Genomic DNA, 21,264 nt, shown 5'->3' with positions numbered 1-21,264 from the left:
GGGCACTGCACAATGAGTCAGGATCTCACTGAGCAAAAACTGCTCTGAACACAGTTTTTGTTATAACAAATTCAAATTTTATTTGTCACATACACAGTCATAGACAGTACGATATGTAGTGAAATGCTTAGACAACTGCTCGTGACCTTAAAATAAAAGACTATGAATAGGAAATAAATATGAAAAATAAAATAGAAGGTAAATTTAACTAAGAAAGAATAAAATAAAATATAAAATTAAAATAAAATAACTGTACAGTACAAAATACACAATATAAGAAAATATATGAAGAATTAGAGAACAATAAGAAAAACAGCTGTACAGAGTAGATATAGATTTTGTGTCATTTTTGTGTGGAATGAAGTTAGATATAAATGGTAATGTCCAGGGTTGTGCAATCCACATATTTAAAGTGTCTTGTGCGTGCGAATACGCTCAAAAGTGATTTATTTAAAGTGGGTTGTGATAGAGTGATTTAAGTAATGACCACGAAGTGCAGTTGTGCAGTGGTGTAAATGGATGTTCAGAATGTCCAGAAAGAGTGCAAAAACCATATGTGTGTATATGCAAAATGGATCAGTACTGTGGGGTGTACTAATTACCCGTATCGCCTGCGGGAAGAAGCTCCTCCTCAGTCTCTCTGTGTTGGCCTTTAGGGAGCGGAATCGCTTTCCTGACCTAACAGGGTGAACAGTCCGTTGTTGGGGTGGCTGAGGTCCTTCACGATCTTCCTGGCCTTGGTCCAGCGCCAACTGCTGTAGATTGAGTGCAGGTCAGGGAGCTCGGTGCGGGTGATGCGCTCAGCTGATCGCACCACCCTCTGTAGAGCTCGTCTGTCCTGCATGGTGCTGTTCCCGAACCAGGTCGTGATGTTTCCCGTCAGGATGCTCTCTGTGGTACAGAAGTAGAAATTCCTGAGCACCTTGTAGGGCAGTCTGAAGTCTCTTAAGCGTCTGAGGTGGTAGAGACGCTTTCAAACCTTTTTTACCACGATGTTGATGTGACAGGACCATGACAGGTCCTGCGTGATGTAAACACCGAGGGATTCATTTACATTTAAATTTACATTTATTATTACATTTAACATCTTTTTATCTCATTACACATCTGAGCAGTTAAGGGTTAAGGGCCTTGCTCAAGGGCCCAACAGTGGCAACTTGGTGGTTGTGGGGTTTGAACCTGGGATCTTCCGAACTGTAGTCCAATGCCTTAACCACTGAGCTACCCCTGGCCCCCACTGGGTGTGTGTGTATATATAATTTTCCTATTTTCTTAAGTTCAATTATAATTACAGATGCCAATTGAGTTTGAGTCTTGAACAGTACTTGAATAAACAGTATAAGATGCAATGAAATACTTATGCGACTGCCTGTGGCCCAAAATCATCATCATAATAATAATAATAATAATAATAATAATAATAATAATAAATAGAGCATTCAAATAAGAAAATAAAATAGGAATTATAAAAAAATGATAGAAAACCTTTAGCTGGAAAATAAATACAAGGTTGCAAATAAAATAGAATTGAAATAGAAGTGTATATGTGTGTAAGTAACTCAGTTATCGGTATATCAGTGTAATTTGACTCAGTTTAAAAAAAAAAACATGAGTCGCACTGCAATAACTCATTATACTGATAGTCTTTTTACATTTCCTTCATTTTTAAGCCCTTCAGGTAGCAGCTCAAAGCTCATGCATTTCTAGAAAAAATAAGAGTTGCTATGAATTCTTTCAATGCTTCAGTGTGAAGAAGATTCCTTTGTGTTGCATTATTGTCTTTTCAATAACAGGCAGGATTACTCGTTCAGAGCTTAAAGTGGGTCCATCATCTATTATTGTTATTTTGTTAAGGACAGCGGAGGAGAGGCCGTGGGATTATCAGGATAAGTAGTGATTGATGATATTTTAATAGATTTAATCCCTGTGGAGTGGTAATGTCTTGGGGTTGAGGGTTTATAATCCCCTCTTCACTTCTGCTAATCTGTTCTCTCCCGCTCTCATTATTTATAAGTACATCAAAAAAGGAAATTTTATGTCAGTAGATTTCAGACATTACTCCATTTTATTATCCATTAAGTCATGACGAATAATGATTACATTTAGAACCCAATGTATGTGCACCTGTAGAACTGGCCATTTTTGGAGTAAAATGAAATTAAAATAACTTTTTAAACCAAATTTAAAACATAAATGTACAAATTTAGAAATGAAAAAGGAAAATTCAAACCTTGAGAGAGCAAAATGTGAAAGTGCTTTGTTATTGTTGTTTTGCCTCTTTTTAAGAGGATTTTTAGAATAAACTTTATTATATAATTATATATAAATTTTGACCTATTTGCAATAAATAAAACAATAAAATAAATTAGTGGTTAGACCGGTGGCGTTGCACCTCCAGGGTCGAGTTTGCAAGGTCTACTGTTCCTCCGGGTTCTCCGGTTTCCTCCCACTGTTTAAGGACATGCAGATTAGGCTAATGGCCGTTTCCAAATTCCCCAATAGTGTGTGAGTGTGTTTGTGTTTGTGTGCCCTGCAATGGATTGGTACAGGATGAGTAGTATAGAGAACGAGAGTGAGTGAGTAAAACTTAATATAATTAATTATATATATATATATATATATATATATATATATATATATTTTTTTTTTTTTTTTTTTTTAAGGATTTTTTTTTACTCACTCTTGGTTTAAAAACATTATTAATTTTCAATGTTCATTTTTGTACAATGTTTGTTTTTGAGCATGATACCTTTTTGCTTTTCTGATTTTTGGTTCATTTTATTTCATAAATTTAATGAATATTAAACTGGGCCATTTTGACCCAGAGTGATAATCTACCTTGCAATACTATAATTTTCTACACATCTTCAATTTAATTTCAAATTCTGTACAAGAGCTATTTTCCACGTATAAAATATACAACAAAAATAAAGTAGCATAGACATAATTTTATACATGATATTACTAAACAGAAGCAACAGTGCATCCATCAAATGCCAATAATAACTTAAACCCAATAGTTCACTGTAGTTCGCTGGTATTTGTAAGTTTACATAAAAATAATTATATACATATTTAAATATAAAGTCCAGGACTTGAAGAACAGTGTCAGGACAACAAGGTCAGAGAGCAATTACGTGATTTCCGAGCCACTCAGAGGGAATTACACATGATTATTTTAAGGCTTTAAAGATTAAACACAACTGGATGGATATTAATGTGCTTCTTAAAGTCCGAGAAGCAAACTCTGTGTCTATCTGGTGTGCGATAAACATCAAGCGTAAATGTACATGATGCAACTACGACACACCTAATATTAAGAAGGTCCCCCCTTTTGCCACCAAAACAGTGATGCACTGGGTGTTCTGACACCTTTCTATCAGAACCAGCATTAATCTTTTGAGCAATTTGAGCTACTGGAGTTCTTCTATTGGATTAGACTACACAGGCCAGGTTCACCAGTTTTCTTCATGAAACCACTTTTGGTAGGCAGATGAGGACCATTGGACTATGGTTCAGAAGATCCCAGGTTCAAACCCCACAACCACCAAGTTACCACTGTCGGGCCCTTAAACGAGGCCCTCAACCCTCAACTGCTCAGATATGTACAGTAATGCGGCAAAAATGTAAGTCGCTCTGGATAAGTGTGTCTGCCAAATGCCATGATGTAAATGTAAGAGCTGCAGTTTTGCAGTTGCTCTGACCCAGTTGTCTAACCATGGCTGTTTGGCCCCTGTTACAGTTGCTACTGTACATTCATAATATCTTATTACAATAGCACCTTTAAGTGAGTGAGATATATTAAGCAGCAAGTGAAACTTTTTTTTCCCTTAAGGTTGACGTGTTGGAAGCAGAAAAAAGGGAATTAAGTGACTTATACATGGGCCAAACTGTACTGTGTAGACTACTGGGTCAGGGAAACTTCAATACTGGAGCTCTTGTGGGATGTTCCTGGTATTTAGTGAACTACTATACCAAAAATTCTTCAAGGGAGGAAATAACGGTGAACCAGTGACACATCGGCGGCAAAGGGTCATTGATGCACATGGGGAACAAAGGCTGGCCCGTGTAGTCTGATCCATTGGAGGAGCTCAGATTGCTAAAAAAGGTTAATCCTGGTTCTGATATAACGGTGTCAGAACATCTCTTTGCCTGTCAGTCACAATTAAGGCGGTGTGGCCTCTGTGCTTGTTCTATTTATTTTAAAATATATATTTTTTATTTATTTGTTTACAACTTCTGGACATCCATTCGAGTTATTATTCTATCATAGTTATTCCTGTTATTATTTACATTATGGCAGCTATTAACACTATAGACACACTGAAGTGATGATGTACTTTGCAGTTTCTTTGAGGATACAATATATCAGGGGTGTCAAAAGATATCAAAAGATGACTCTATTTTGTATGGCATTATTTTCACGTCACAATTGTGTTTAAAATGAGTTTAAAAATAAGAGTGGATTCACAGCAGTTACATAAACTAATCCTTTATTTGTTGAGATGTAATGATTTTCTGGGATTTTATTGCCCTGTTGAATATTTAGCAATAATGCAGATAAAGTGCTTCTAAACTGTACACATCAAGGAACAGCATCTTTAGTGACAGTTTTTTTTTTTTTTTGCTGCACAAGGACATAGTAGTTAAAAAACACAACAAGAAAAATACATCATCATTTGTATACTGTATATAAAATAAACAACCTGTTCAATGCGACTTTATGGGTAACGCACTTGGACACTTACAGCCATCATCTCATTGTCATTTCATTACAAATGACGTTAAATAAATACAATCAAACACGTACAGTACATATAAACAGCAAATACAAACCCGAGTGATAAGAAGATGCACGGGTTAAACATAAAGGTCCACTTTTTCACCAGTCTCTGTAACACGTCCCGTTTTCAGTTCGCGTTTTCTGTGTCGCTGTTGAGTTCAGGATGAGGAGACGAGACTTTCGAAGTGATCTTGGTGTCCTGTTTGGATGTGCTTGATAAATCGATAGCCATATCCTCCAACTCATCCGTCCCAGACCCTCGACTCGGCCATGTGGTGTCTCCTTTTTTCCCTTTCGTCTCTTCAGGGTATGGTTCGGAGTGGGTGGATTCTGGACCCTCCGTGGATTTCTTGGACATTTCCATGGACTTTTTATGCATTCCTGAATGAAGAGAAGAAAATACACCAGGGTTAAAACCTGAGGCAAACCTGCTGAGGTGTAGAATTGAATAAGACGTCAACTGGAATGAGGAAACCGCACCTCTCAGACTGGGGCCAGTCCTTGATGTTGGTGATAGCTTGTCCTGATTTTGCAGAGTGAGAGGAGTCCCTGGGTCAACAAGGACGAAACGTCAGTTAAATCAAATCAGCCAAACGCAAACTCACTCCTGTGCCTGGCCTTATATGGTATTCGACTTATTTGGCTTGACTAATAACCAGCATAAAATACTGTTGGTAATCGCATCACGTATCATCTCACCACTATAGCCAGCTGCTTTAGTCAGCTAAGCACTTTGCCTAGTAGGACCCCCGGTCACCATTCACACAGGCATTCACACACTACGGGCAATTTGTGAACGTCAGTTAGCTTAATCTTCATAGCTTTGGACTGTCGGAGGAAACCGGAGAACCCAGGTGAAACCCACCAAGCACAGGGAGAACATGCACACAGACCCCGAGGTGGGAACTAAACCCGGACCCTGGAGGTGCAAGGCGAAGGTGCTAATCACTAAGCCACCGTGTTGCCAACTTACACTTTAAATGATAATATTTTATGCTTTACAGTAAGTCGAGCCAAAAAGAGAATACAAAAGCCTAGTCAGGACATCATATGGTTGAGTTTGTGCTTGGCTGAATTTTCAAGAAATTTTATTTAATGTAGAAAACCGTTGCGACCCAGAGATGCCTGTCACTTGGCAAAATTAGACTTAGAATATTTAGAAAAAGAAAAACACATGGGCGCTTCATCTATTTAAAAAAAGCCAATGATGGAGCAATCATATTTCAGAGATGTTCCTAATTGTTATGGTGCAGCTATATTTGGAAAAGTTTCTAACAGTAAAAAAGGTCAAATCAGACAAATCTTTAGACCACTTGTGCATACCCAGGAAACAGGGTACTAAATAAATTTTTGTGCAAGGCGACAGTGCTAACCACTACACCACCGTGCCATCTATTTTTGAATCTATGATTTTTAAAAAATAAGATTATACTAACCAAATACAAGCTTAATAAACCAATTTACTAAACGTGCAAATGAAAAATGTCTCATTCTTTTTACAAATAATTTTGCTAAAATGCTAAATAAAAATTTGCAGTGTAATTTTGCTGTTAATATTTTTCATATGAAACACAAAATTTGCCATATTGTGTATCGGGTGTGTTTTTTTCACATCAAGTGTTTTTTTGTTGTTGTTTTTTTAAAACATAATTTAATGATCATTTTAAATTTTGTATGAATTTACATGTTTAAATGTAGGGTGTAACAAAATTGAAATGCATTTTTCTTCAAGCTGGATGGTTATTTGTAATTAAAGGTGTGTTTAAGACTGTAAATGAGTAAGAAAGCTGACTGTGGCTCACCCAGAAGCCAGGGCGCACATGAGCCCATCATGCCGTTTTTGGCGGAGTTGAGGATGGATTCTGGTAAAGGGATGGAGTGACGGACCATGGCGCCGTACAGGCCATATTCAGCCATCACGCTGCTGCGGCCCCAGCACTTCTCACGTTTCCTCCATTTAGCCCGACGGTTCTGGAACCAGACCTGCCCAAAGCACACATTGTTGGAAATATATGCGTCTCTTTACATTGGAGTAATTGAACATGATTTTGGAAATGCTGCGTGGTTTTAATACAGTTTATTAGTTATCTTTAATGCATTTTTCTTGTGAAGAGACTTCTTACATACATTTAGAGTTTGTCACATACTCCAATTGTCTTCAATCCGTTAAATAGAGTTTATTAATGTATTCATTTATTTTCACTAATTTCTTTTTTAACATGTAAAGACACAGTATTTACAAAATCACATGATATAACCAACATGCATTACATACATATTTTTTATTATGAGAATTAATTTAAATAGTTAACTATTTTATATTAATTTCAAGATCAGTATGTTTATTATATTTTTTTACTTTATTATATCTTTCAGTATACACCACAAATCAGCCTCAGACTAAAGAAAAATTGCCTAAGCTTGTTTCAGGTCATTTCTTCTATTAATAATTTGAAATTTATGTTTTTAAAACTATTTTTCAGTTTATCAAAATACAGTACAACAACAAAAAAAATCTGAAACTCAGCAACAAAAAAGTTGATGTAAAATTTTTTTTTGTGTCTATTTGTAATTTTCTAAAAAAAGAAGTACACATAATATTCATCATTCAGATTATTATTATTTTTCACTTATAAGCATTTTGGCAAGGTTAAATTCCTGTGATACGTATAATAATAATAAAAAAAACTTGAAATAATGTCAAATTAAATTAAATTTAAGATTCTGCTGTATCTCCTTAAGCAAATTTTTTATGAATATTTTTTTTTTCATTTAGTCTTACAAGTGTCAATTAGAAATGGTAAAATATTACGACACATAATGATGGATAAAACAATGGTGTCTGTTTTCTGAAAGCAATATAAAAACTTGCCCTGTTTTTTTTTTTTGTTTTTTTTTGCCTTTTCTGACCATTTGTTAGATCATCTCATTGTTGTTGTTGTTCTAAAATAAATTTTCCCAGTTTTGCGTTTCCAGCTGTGTAGGAATCCATCACCCATACCTGTATCCTGTCCTCAGGAAGCTCTGTCTTCATAGCCAGCATTTCCCGTGCATAAACATCTGGATAATGAGCCTCGTTAAAAGCCTTCTCTAGTTCTTCCAGCTGGTGAGACGTAAACACCGTCCTGATTACAAAAAAGAAATCAGATAAGTTCATACAAGTACATTAAGATGCAAAAATCCAACCAGGCAGACGTGTATCAGGTTTTATCAATTCAGGCTTTCTGGGGGTCTAAATATATTTTAATCTTTCTAAATGTCTTTACTATTTAATTTCATTTTCCTTTTAATTATAATATATCATTCTAATACATTTAGCTTTTCTTAATTAATTAAACGGAAATTAATGAGCTGAAAATCGTTAAGCAGTTATTTTGATTTCTTAAACGTTTGTGGCTCAAATCTCCTTTATTTTAAACTGATTTATGCTCTGATCCCTCAGAGCGGATGTGCAGCAGGTCTACACTGTGTGGATCTTTACTGGTTTCCCATCACATGTAATGTAGTTAGCTGACTGAAGGCTAAATCCTGATTTCTTCTTCATCAAAATTTAAAAGGTGTAAAAGTGATCAGTGGTGAAAATGATCTCTGTATCTCTTTCGGGTGCTCTCACCTGTGCCTACGTTTCTTCCGTTTCTGAGGGTTACTCAAGCTTTTCTCTTCATTATGATCCCCGGAGAGACAGTCATCATCTATGAATTTCACATGGAATAATGTTAATTCAAACAACTGTACACACAAATTAAAATCAAATATAAGTGTAACTGTTAAGTTTAATTAAAAATAATGAAAAACATAAACTGTTGTAAGTTGTATAAATGTAAAGTGTAATGTAATTTGATTTAAAAATACATTTTAATACAATTAATACACTTTATTACAAAACTTTAAGTATTTAAAAATTATTTATTTAGGGACTTGCTTTCTTACTTGCCTAGCAAGTATACAGAATATTTAAAATGCCATTTTTATGTAAGAAGGTACAGTGTAGGTAAAATTGACAACCAAATTCCTCTTTTTCTTCTTGGTTTATTTATCTATTATTATTATTATTATTATTATTATTATTATTATTATTATTATTAATAATAAACTAAGCTACTTTCTTATGTTTTTATTAAAAATATAAATAGAGTATGACTAATGTTGACAATCCAAATCAAATAAATGTTTCTACTGCCCATTTTTAAATTGAATAAAAACCCAACATTAAAATTTTATTAAAATCCAGAATAATTTTATCAGAATCATGTTAGTATTTTTCTCAGTATTCTCACCTTCCTAAAATCCCCAAGACAAACTCGTCATTGAGGATTACACTAAATTTTATTTAATTTGATTTATACAATCAACCTTGTCAAAAAGCAGCTTGAAAAAATATAAACATTCGAATATAATCATTTTAATCAACCATCTAGATTTATAAATTGCTGATTTATCAGGATCCAACATGGGAAAACAGAAAACCCGGAGATGTCCTACCAGAATAGACGTCGAGTCGCTGTGGCTCAGTATTGTGGTTGAAATGGCGTTCGGTGCGGGACTGCAGGAGTGGGATGTGTCCTGGGAGGAAACATGGAGTACCAGGAGGCTGCTGAGCTGCCAGACTGCAGAGGAAACCCAAACCTAGTGGCAGAGACCCTGCAGGCAAAGAATAGCCTCCGATCCCGGTGCCGTGACCCCCATCACTGCCCTCGTGTTGTCCTCTGACTTCTACAGCACCAGACTGACGCGGCTGGAAGTCAGGCTCGAGGCCCAGCAGGTCGGTGATGGCGAAGCCTTTGGATCGAAATCCAGACGACCCCCTGATGTGTGACTTGTCAGCACCATAACAAGTCGGAGTCGTTAGAAGCTTGGAGTGTGGCTTTTCCTCCACTTTCTCTCGTCCTGTCATGACTATGTACTAGAGTTCAGGGACTAACTATAATTATTTTTAGACACCAGCAGCAGATAGGCGTAATAGAATGAATCTTTCAGGACAATTTATCTCACCATTACTCTGTCCCAGGAACTCCAGCATCCAATCAGATGTGAGCTACAGATTTTTACTGAGGCGTTTCCCTTTTTCCTCCCCCGCAATCCCAGGGGATTAATTGCCACCAATTTTCCTTTAAATCCAAAAGGGATTTAACAGCACTTGCTCCTTAGGTCAGTTTCCACCCTAGATTTCACTTCCAGCATTTATGCGAAGACTAGAAGAAAAATAAATAAATAAATAAATGTGCCAAGAGAAACAGATTATCTTCTAAACAAAAAAAAAAAAAAGAAATTTATATATATATATATATATATATATATATATATAGTTTACCTGAATCTTCCTACGATTTTTTTTGTTTATTGTTTATGGTTTTTAATATTTAGATCTCTTTTGTAAAGTAAATGAAATAGGATCATTTTAAAACACCAAAACACCATCCGAAGCATTAAAGATCATTTTAACAATGAAACTGTAATTAAATTAGGTTACATTTCTTAGGAAACTATAAGACCAGGTTTGCTTGTTATGTTTTGCATGACCTCTTACAATTATTATTATAATTCTAAAATCACTATATAAAAGGATTATTTTAGCAAAGTGTAAAATCATTATCTTTCAACCTGACTCCCATTTGTTGGTGTAAAAAAAATAATAATACATGTAATGTAATATAATGTAAACCTTACAAACCAAAAAACTAAATAAAAATGTAATGAATAAAAACTTTATAATAATTTAACCCTTTATTTTAGTTAAATTAATTTAACCCCAAACTTGAATACTAATTTAAGTTTAATAAATAAAACCCCCATAATAACACATCCATTTTCTATAATTTATATTTATTAACTTGGTCATTCCAGGTCACCAGACATTCTAGAAAAAAGTTGTAATCTTGAAAAAACATGATACTATCCTTACAATCTCCTCAAAATGTCATTTTGCACATAATTTAGATTTCTATTTTCAAACGGTTTACTGAACAATAAATAAACAACTTTTTAAAAAATTTATTAAATAATAATGAGACAATAGATCTACATTTTCTAGCTTAACAATTTGTTCTTTAAAGTAAAAAATATCTTACGGTATTTTATGTTAATTAAGCTTCAATGTGTGTATACTGTATACAGTATAATTTTTTTTTTATTGAGTATTGTTAACAACATAACTTGTGTTTGTATATATTGCACATTACTACCATTATTAATATTTAAATTATTTAAAATAAATACATAAATTAATACATTATTAATACAATCGAAACATAAAAACATGTTAATACAGGATCAGGCAGCTGCATTTGTAATAACCAAAGTTAAATGAATTAGTTAAAGACTTGCATGTTTAGTTTGATGTAAGATTAAGAGTAAATGGATTAGTGATGCCATCATGTATGAAACCCGTTCAAAATCGAAATTGAATGACCAAATGAACTGAAGAAACAAAACATTTTTCAGCAATATAATCAAATTGATCACCTCTGTTCTCATTACAATCAAACCCTGTCTTTATTTAATTTAAACTTTATTTATTAACTTTTCTAATACTATCTTCATTATTGGATTCAGCACTTCTCCGCGGCTATTAAAGTCCAAAAAGACTGCAGGTGTTTAATTGATCCCTTAATTAATGTATTATGGAATGAATTAGACAGTTTTTGTTGGTTACTCTGAAGCGCAGCAGTTACAAACAGAAGGACACAATAATGGTTAACACATGGAATCGGTTTCTGTAAAGATAAAACACACACACTCATAAGTGAATAGGGCGTGTGTGGGAGTGTACAGGGGGGAATGAGGGGCGTTAGGACGCAGTTTGCTTTCTCTCTAGAGACTAGGGACAAAAGAAATCCACTTGTGGTCTCAGGGTTAATTAAAAACACCCGCCCTGATTAAATCATTTTAACACACACACACACACACACACACACACACACACACACACACACACACACACACACAGACAGCATTCTGTCTGCAGTTCACTGAAAACAAATTGAAATACACTTGTATTTCAAGTTGCTGTTAATACTATTTTCTAGATAAACAATGACATCATAACAAAATGTAAACACTATGACTTCAAACATATTTTTGAATGTTTACAGATACAAATCAAATAAAATACATTTCATTGTTTTTGATAAACTGGCCCCATCAGCTGGAGATTGTAAGTTCGATTCCTGGGTGATGCTGTAACCTCCCGCAGCCGGAGGTCTAGAGAGAGCTGATTGGCCGAGCTCTCTCAGTGGGGAGGGGTGAGAGGTACTTAGTGCTCCCACAGTAATCACGGCTCTACAGCCAAACAGGGGCGTCTGTGAGCTCACGCAAGCGTAGGGAGCGGATAGCGTTGTCCTCCGAGTGTGTTACGCCGCTGTCCTCCGAGTGTGTTACACCGCTCCCAACTGTGCTCCAGCTGAAATACCTGCCAGATTTTCCACTCCTCAATCTCGCTTTATTTCACTCATGTGCCATTTCAGTATCTACTGTATGTAAATGACTTACTGTTGAACCACGCCCCTCCAGACAACAGCAAAGCCGAGCAACAAACTGTGGGAGGGGACATTCATTTATGAGGTCACATTGGGGTGAAAACCTAATTGGATTGTTCAATCCTCGGCCAGTAGAAAAAAAAAAAAAAAAGCAATGTTTCTTGTTTGTACACACTTAAAGGACCCATATCAATAACATAATATTTACATAAGTTATATTTATATTAGAAATTATATTTGGGCAAAGGATGTGCCACGCTTCATGCCCTAAGTCTCCTGGGATAGGCTTGCGACCCCGTACACTGGATAAGCGGTATAGGTGTGAATGCATAAATAAATGAAGAGCAGTTTATTTTGTGTCTTTGTGCAATATGGCACCAAAAAAAAAAAACTTGGAGCGCTTGACTTGCTTAGCATTTGACAGACACCCTGACCCGAAGTGGCTTAAATGTATCTTCTTTAAACATCTGAGCAGGTCTTGCTCTAGAGTCGAATTAGTGGCTGTGCTGGGGTTTGAACTCACAACCTTCCAATAAGTATTTGAACTTGTCCTGTACATATGCGTTAGACATTGCCAGAGTTCAAACAGAAGCTTAAAACTCGCAGGGTAACTGTCGCACCCTTAACCAAATACCAGGGCTCAATCAACTTGACGTCAGGATAAAAGAATCTTCCAAATGACTAAACATATATAAACATATAAGCACATGTCTAATCACAGTGTCTAAGGAGCAGCTTTGCATATTTAATCATAATCTTTAAGGCCTAAGGCGGCCCTGCGGCACGAACGTACGCCGTCGAATTGTTTATATTAGTGACAGACTTGAAGTGTGTCTTGACACGAGATGGGAAGTGAGATTATGGAGACTTGTAAATCATTATTATGGATCGTTTCATTTGCAAACAAAAAAAATTAAATAATCCAGGCCTAAGAGTTGTTTATTGCACTGAATTAGGTTAATCTATGAGGAGACTCTTTTGCATAATTAGTGGAGCAGAGGTGGGGTCAGGGTCTGATTGATGAATGTGTGTGTGTGTGTGTGTGTGTGTGTGTAGGAGGGGTTGTAGAGGAATAAATGTTCAGACTATTGTTTTCTAGGTAAACAATAGACCAGCAACCCAATTAGGGATTGTTTTGTGTATTTTGTGACATGTGACTCAAGAAGTACTCGCTGTCTGTGTGTTTTACAGCCTTTATTTAGTTGTAGTTTGAAAAGTACAGGTACTTCAATAGACCGTAGTGTATTGCAGATACAACCTCAGAAGGGTTACTGCACCAAAGGCATACTCACTTTTTTCATTTCTTGTATTTTTTTATTACAGGTACTGTATACATTTTGTATATGCATTTTACATTTTAAAATAAAGACCACATACAAAAAATTTTTTTTGTTTTTGTTTAGTGATTTATTTTCTTCATTCCACAACAATAATGGGGATTTCAAAACTATGAAATAACACATATGGTATTAAGTAATTATGTAACAACAACATCAACAGTTAGTTGTTATTCTAAGACGTGAAGGTCAGCTGTTCTGGAGCAGGTCTTGCAGGAACAGTATTGTGTCGAGTGCATTTGCAAAACCCATCAAGCACCATGATGAATCTGTCTCTTATGAAGACCAAAACTTTCCCCTGCTGCAGTGGAGACATTATGAAGGCTTTACAGAGCATAAGTAGCAGACACTTCTCAACATTAACTGTTTGAAGGAGATTGTTGTATGTTTTGGACGCCTTCAGTATTGCTTTACAAAGAATTCGAAAGAAAATAAAAATTAGGAACGAGAATGGAGTTGGAAAATGATCCCAAACTTTTGAGCGGTACATCTTCTTATTTAATTGTAAAACATTTCTTTTTGAAAATGTATTTAATAATTTGATTGATCGGATGTTATTTTGACACGTACCCCCTACCTAAACATTTTCACAGACCAACACCTGTTCATAGCCAGAATATTCCCTAACAGGAGTGGTCTCCTTCAGCAGGATGATGCACACTGACACACTGCAAAAACTGTTTGAGGAACATGGCAGAGGTCTCCAAATCTCGAAAATCTCTATCTGTTCAACAAACAAGTCTGAACCACAGAGGCTCCATCTCACAACTTATAGCACTTACAGGATCTGCTACTAACGTCTCGGTGCTGGACGCCACGGCACACCTTCAGGCCTCTCGGAGTCAAAGCTGTTTTGGTGACTTACTGTAAGAAGGAACTACAGAATGTTACACATGAAGTATAATGATATGGCTGATGGTTCAGTTGGCAATAGATGCCTAAATTTCATCATAATACAATATACATGCTTTTGTCTATGGTTATTATTATCAAACCAATTTAAGGATATTTTGTTTTGTAGCCATTTAATTAGACTTATATTTATATATATATATATATTTTTTTTTATCAATATCTCTTGTCTTCTTTCTCATGAAGTTAACTCACTCACTTGTTTGCTTATCCTGTACAGGGTCATGGGACACCTGCAGCCTATGGCAAGGGACTTGGGCACTACCCGGGGTAAACCATGAATGGGGTGCTAGTCACCAAAGCTGCCTAATCTTCACATGTTTAGACTGTTGGAGGAAACCGGTGTACCCTGAGGAACCCAATCAAGCACAAGGAGAACCCTTAACCCTGGAGGTGCGAGGCTACAATACTAACCACCACATCACTGTACCTGAGCAAGGTACAAATCTACTGTACACAGTCTTGCTGTAGGACTAGCTATGATTATTATTTTTTTTTTTTACCATTTGTGACTTCCTACTGTAGCTATTTGTTGCTAAAATCATGGAAGTAGGAACCTGGGAGCTATCTGATGCACCAGCTTCAACAAATCTGTGATAAATTACACAGTACAGTGTTGAATAGAGTTTAGATGAGTCCATCTGATCCATATAAACTTTGAAGGGTGTTAAGTCAACACTGAGATCATAATAATCCTGATTACTTTTTGCATTAAATTAGTACATATAGTAATTTGGTTTGTTTGTAAGTGTAAATACACAATGTGTTCATTACCTTTAACTGTTTATGAATTCAGCAATAATCTTTACGAATGTAAATGTAAATTCGTGGAAATATTTTTACTTAATTCTGTGATTTAATTTCCACTTATGGTTATCCTTACTTGTCAGATGAACATTACAAACAAAACTGCTTAAAAAAGGTAAACCGTTATTTTTAACGCATATCAGATAATATATAAATACATAAATAACACCACAAAAGAGAAACATAGAGTAAATATGTTCTTAAAAACATAAATAGTGATAATAACGCTGGTGATGTGTAATGCAGCGGTGCCTTTTTAAATGACTTCGTTTCGACTGCTTATCTCTCAAAGGGCCTCAAAACCAAGATAACCCGGATTAGGTTAAGTCATGTCCACGGGTTAATCTACTCGCCGGCCGTAATGAGTCTTCTACTGGATTGCTTAAATTAAAAGCAAACAGCAAGAGTCATTTGAGCGCGAGGGAGATTGAACGGCCTCATTCACTAATGCATTAAGTAATTTGATTTCCTTAATCGTTCGTGTAATCGTCGCGGCCTTAGCGAGGGAAAGACGACGAAGCAGACAGGTTAGATCCGGATATTAAATGTTTAAAGACCAATCAGGGGAAACGAGCACAGGGTGATGAAAGAAAGAACAGAAAAGAGTAATATAAAGAAAAACAACAATAACAGCAACAAGAAGAAAAATGTCAGTGATATTTTAAATATATTGTAAATTAAATACAAAGAGTAACCCAGTGCATTTGTTTTTTTTTACTTTGTTTCTTAACTTCCTCATACAGTATTTAAAAATCCCTGATTAAAATATCTTCTCATTTTGCAGTCAACCTCGGTAAAAATGTAGTCCATGTATTTAAATACAGAAAGTGGATTTGCAGTAAAGAAGAAACATGTACGTCGGTATGCAGGTGAGTGATATACAGTATAGTGGCTCTTGAATCAGACATGGAATTGGATCAAGTCAAGTTTATTCCATGATTGACATATACAGAGGAAAAGCATTGGACTAGTAAGGACAATACCAAAGACAATATAATGTAAAAAAAACAGCACATACAGTATTACTTCCATAAAATTGTGCAAAGTGACCAAGTGGTAAGAAAGGGTGAGATAAAGGTTGAGACAATTTGTAAGATTTATAACTCATGCAACAAAATTTTAGCCGTACTTTTTAGAATGTATCAAGGTTTCAGGTCACTTCAGTCATTTAGATTTACCATAAATTTCTTTAAAGAGCAAAGATTAAATGAATTGTTAAATTGTATTAAAACAAAAAACATGTTCCCCACATACAATAAAATTCCTTTTTTGCCGTCCCCTAAAGAATGCCATAAAAAAATTAAAATAAACATAAGATAAAAAAATATATAGGTCTAAAAAGAATAGGTATTTTAAAAAGCTATATATTAAACATAGAATTAAAAGCAGAATATAAAACTATAAAAAATAATATATGTGTGTGTGTATATAAAACAGTCTGCAATATGTTTTAGGAACAAAGTTGACAGTGTGTGTGTGCAAAGCTGCAATGTGTGTGAAAATTTATTATTATTATTATTATTATTATTATTATTATCTTTCCCATGATGTGACTTTTAAATATAATTATATAAAAAAATTCCAAAGAGCATTAGGTTTTATCCCTTTATTATCCATCTATAAAAGGTAGCAAGCTAGTGAAAGAAAATTGGATTGGGCCAGGCTAATGCCTTAAATGATGAATGATTGGAGTGGGCTCTTACTGCTAGATCGAGGGGAAATGACAGAATTTATATGAAAAGAAAAAAAAAAGATCTAATCTATTTGGATTGTTTACCTTGGCTTCTGCATGATTAAATCTCCAGTAGAGGAATTAAAATGGATGTTCAATAGGATTTTAAAAGAATTTGTTGTAATAGTGTACAGTATGTCAAAACACTGTGGTAAGAAGAAATAATGACTACTTCTTCTAAAATTGCCTTTCTAGACATGTGTGTCACTGCAAAAATACAGAAATATAAAAATATTTATAACATTAAATTTTAAAGTTTCTTCATGTGCCTTTCAAATGATTTCATTTATCCAATGTTAGCCATACTGTAGGATACTTCCTGCGGTGCCCATATAACAGATAATAATCTATGAGGGGTGTTCAAGTCAAACTGAGAATTTTGTTTATCCCAGGATATCCTTTAATGTCCCAAACGTGGGGAAATAAGTTGGAGCGCTGTCAGGACAGTACAGGGATGTGATAATAACTTCCAGACGGGTTCCTGTAAGTTGCAAGTGGTGCAGTGGGAAGTATGAGTTTATGCATTTTAATGCAAAAACAGAGCACTTTTGGTGATCAAACGGGCTGTTTTTTATTAAAGAAAAGGCCCATTAAAGGAGTTCCTGGAAGGTCAGCGTTTCAGACATGAAGCAGGGAGTCTGATGGGATGGGCGGTGTGATGACGTGGAGGTGGCACGCACACACACCTGCATGCACACAGAGACACAGACACACATAACTGCATAAGAACATAATTGTATTCAATGTATTGGATAATTCTTTGTTTATTTTAATAATATAATTATATGTTCATAATGCATTTTCCTGTAGTCTAACGTGTCGACTTCCACCCATATAGAGGGCAGTGGTGGCTCAGATGGTTACTGAGTTACTGATCGGAAGATTAGTGGTTCGATCCCCAGCTCCACCAGGTTGCCACTGTTGGGCCCTTGAGCGAGGCCCTTAACCTTATCTGCCCCAGGGGCGCTGTATCATGGCTGACCCTGCGCTCTAACCCTAGTTACGCTGGGATATGCGAAGAAGGAATTTCACTGTGCTGTAATGTATATGTGACAAATAAAGGCTAAACTTTAGCTTTAAACTTATATACTGTACATGCTAGACTATTGTATCATTTTGGTCAAAGTTGACGTTTGACTTCATATAATTTTTTAAACAAAGAGGTCACAAATGAGGCCTTATCACTAATTAAAAAATAATACAAAGTATTTTTGTTGCTTAGCAGTCTTTTTTTTCTGCAGGCTGTTTTTTCATTAAAGGAAAGGGCAATTAAAGGAATTAAAGGTAATATATATATAGTATTATATATTCTGAGTATTATATCATATTATAATATAATTCCCAGCACTACCACGTTGCCACTGTTCGGCCCTTGAGCAAGGCAAGGCCCTTAACCATCAACTGCTCAGATGTAAAAATTTTATCAAATGTAAGTTGTTATGGATAAGGCCATCTGCCAAACTCTTAAGTGTGTATGTATACATCTATACTGTATGTGTTTTTAAACATATTACTATACACAGAGCTAATAGCATCAGATTGCTTTGGCTGTTTTTTTCCTGTACTACATGTTCCCTATCTTTTTATTTCTCTTTCTCTCCTTAGCCAAAGCAGAGCCAATTACTGCCCCATTTGTATTGTTGACAATATGGCACCAGCTGGTCTTATGTTTATATTGAGTTTTTTTAGCTGCTCGGCTCAGAAGTGAAACTCCTGACCCTCTGCGTTTTTTATTCATTGTGTTAATAAACGCCCATTTGTCCTGATAAATGGGCCAATCTGCATTCAATAGCAGCACTGTCTTATGCAACGTGTGTGTGTGTGTGTGTGAAGTCCCCACCCTCTTCTTTTTATGTCCAAGTGCATGAATATATATGGCCCATATCGAGAGGCCTGACTGAGAGGCGGGACAGCCAGGAGGAGGAGAGATCAGATCAGTTTAACTGATTTTCAATTCAATGCATTGAGTGACGCCTCCAAAGGACATATGGTCACACTTGGGGGGGTTGTAAAGGTCCCTATCTAGAGCACATGGCCCAGAGGGATATACATGCCTTGTGTGTAACCTTTCTGTCTAATTAAAGATCGGTGTGGGCGGCCCACAAGTAGGGCTGAGGCCTTGTGTCCCACACAAACTGTTGCTCTTTTGCTCTCGCCGTAAACACACACGAGTTGCTCATTACATATGTGACAGCATTAGCTCATAGAGTCATAGAGCAGATGAACAATGCCTCCACCTCCATCTCTCCTGTCCCATCTCTGTTGTTATTGGTATAAGCTGTAAGATGTTTATTCATCAAAGTGAAGGAAGGAGTCTCCAGTGTCAGTTATTTGTAAGGCATTTTGCCTTATTAACTTAAAAAGAGTGAGGGAAAGAAAGAGGGTTTGGCTAAATAGTTATATTTAAGGGTCCTTTTATGAGGATATATGATAATATTGACAGTCACAGGAGGTTAAAGCTCTTATAATTGAAGAAATGATTGATGTTCAGAATTGATTTTTGACAAATGTTGAACATTTGTGTATTTACTAAAATGAACGTTGGCAAATTACCATATTATGAAAACAATGAACATCCAGGTGGTTACAGTAACTACGTAATAAATCAGTAATTTTTTGTAAAAATCTTCTTGTTAAATAAGTAGCCAAATGATCAGGCAGCACATTTAATGTACAATGTTTATTTCGCACTTAAATAGTCCAAATTCTAGTCATTTAGCTCGATTTCAGGGCCGTGTTTTTGAGCATAAAATATGCTATGTTGTTTTTTTATTTGATTCATATCATATCATGTTCTATGCAGGAAGAAAGACTAAAAAATAAAAGCCATTTTTTTAAAATGCTCTAGATTTTATTGTGAATGCACTTCAAGCTAATGTTTGCAAATTCATTTCACATAAAGCCTGTAAAGTATCACATGCCTTCTGATTCATTCGCAAAGAGCGCACAAGGCAATTAAAAGGATTAGTTTGTGAGATGTTTCAACATGAGCGCTTGAATTGTGTCTTGATCACTGGTGTTAGGTTAACAATAGCTTTACCCGATAGTGCTAGTGGAGGGACATTTCTGAACATAGCTTTAAAAAAAAAAAAGGTTTTAAAAGTTTACGCTTTATGCAGGTGTTTAAGTTAAACCATACTTTTGATTGTGTAGAATAACAGAGAATAAAAATTCCCTTTATTTCTCTATATAATATATATAATGCAGTAAATCACTTGTCGCAGCATTTCACTACTGCTTGGATACCATCAAGGTAGAAAGTTTTTTCAGTACGCCAGAGCCATGATCGGATTATCTGATTCAGAGCTGAAATGCTGGCCCTCCAATGCCTAAATGTAAATGTAAAGGAGTTCCTGGGATGAACAAAAGTTTTGGGTTGACTTGAACACAGCTCATAGATTATTTTCTAAAGTATGGGCACCACAGAAAGTATCCATGCATGGCTAACATAAGAATTGTAGCAGAAATGATTGGTAAGGCACATTTCTGTTTGTAAAGCCGTGACACACGTCTTATGCATTTCATTAGTGCCTGGATACCATAAAGGTGAAAAGTTTTCTCAGTACCTCGGAGACATGATCGCACTGCCTGCTTCAAGTTTAAAATGGTTTCTGGCCTCCCAGGAACTCCGGGTTTATCTAGAACCAGTGGTAGTAACTGTATACAGTAAAATGTGTGTATCTTAGTCATTATTACAACCTATAATGTAAGGTTTATTAGTTTTATTGCATGAAAGTAACCTAACAGACATAAAAAGGTGTAATAAACTGCCAAATCGTTTACTTTGCTTTGATATAACCTGTTTTCCAAGGGATGTTCTGGATATTATATGATCTTTATAAACAAAATAATGAGAAACAAAATGCAGGGTGTGGATAAAAGTCTGCTAAGCGACAAAAATATTTTTATTATTATTTTTTAATTAGTGATAAGGCCTCCTTTGTGACCTCTTTGTTTAAAAAATTATATGAAGTCAAACCTCAACTTTGACCAAAATGATACAGTAGTCTAGTATGTATAAGGGTGGAAGTCGACACGTTAGACTACAGGGAAATGCATTATGAACATATAATTATATCATTAAAATTAACAAAGAATTAACCAATAAATTGAATATAATTATGTTCGCATGCAGTTCTGTGTCTCTGTTTGCATGCAGGTGTGCGTGCGTGCCACCTCCACGTCATCATCCCGCCCATCCATTACGCAATCAACACG

General features: G+C 35.6%; 1 protein-coding gene across 1 annotated transcript; it reads right to left on the bottom strand.

Moving 5' to 3' along the window:
• Positions 1–4,860: 4,860 nt before the first annotated feature.
• On the bottom strand, positions 4,861–9,677 carry vsx1 (visual system homeobox 1 homolog, chx10-like). The gene is made up of 6 exons (XM_053509879.1): positions 9,266–9,677; positions 8,397–8,475; positions 7,785–7,908; positions 6,586–6,766; positions 5,264–5,332; positions 4,861–5,164 (listed from the first exon to the last, which is right to left on the bottom strand). The coding sequence occupies exons 1-6, from the start codon at positions 9,675–9,677 to the stop codon at positions 4,911–4,913; spliced, it is 1,119 nt and encodes a 372-aa protein (XP_053365854.1). The 3' UTR covers positions 4,861–4,910.
• Between the last annotated feature and the right edge of the window lie 11,587 nt (positions 9,678–21,264).

Source organism: Clarias gariepinus, chromosome 13 (genome assembly GCF_024256425.1).
Source record: "Clarias gariepinus isolate MV-2021 ecotype Netherlands chromosome 13, CGAR_prim_01v2, whole genome shotgun sequence".
Lineage (NCBI taxonomy): Eukaryota > Metazoa > Chordata > Actinopteri > Siluriformes > Clariidae > Clarias > Clarias gariepinus.
The sequence above is the reverse complement of the archived record's forward strand: the minus strand, read 5'-3'. Positions and strand labels throughout refer to the sequence as shown.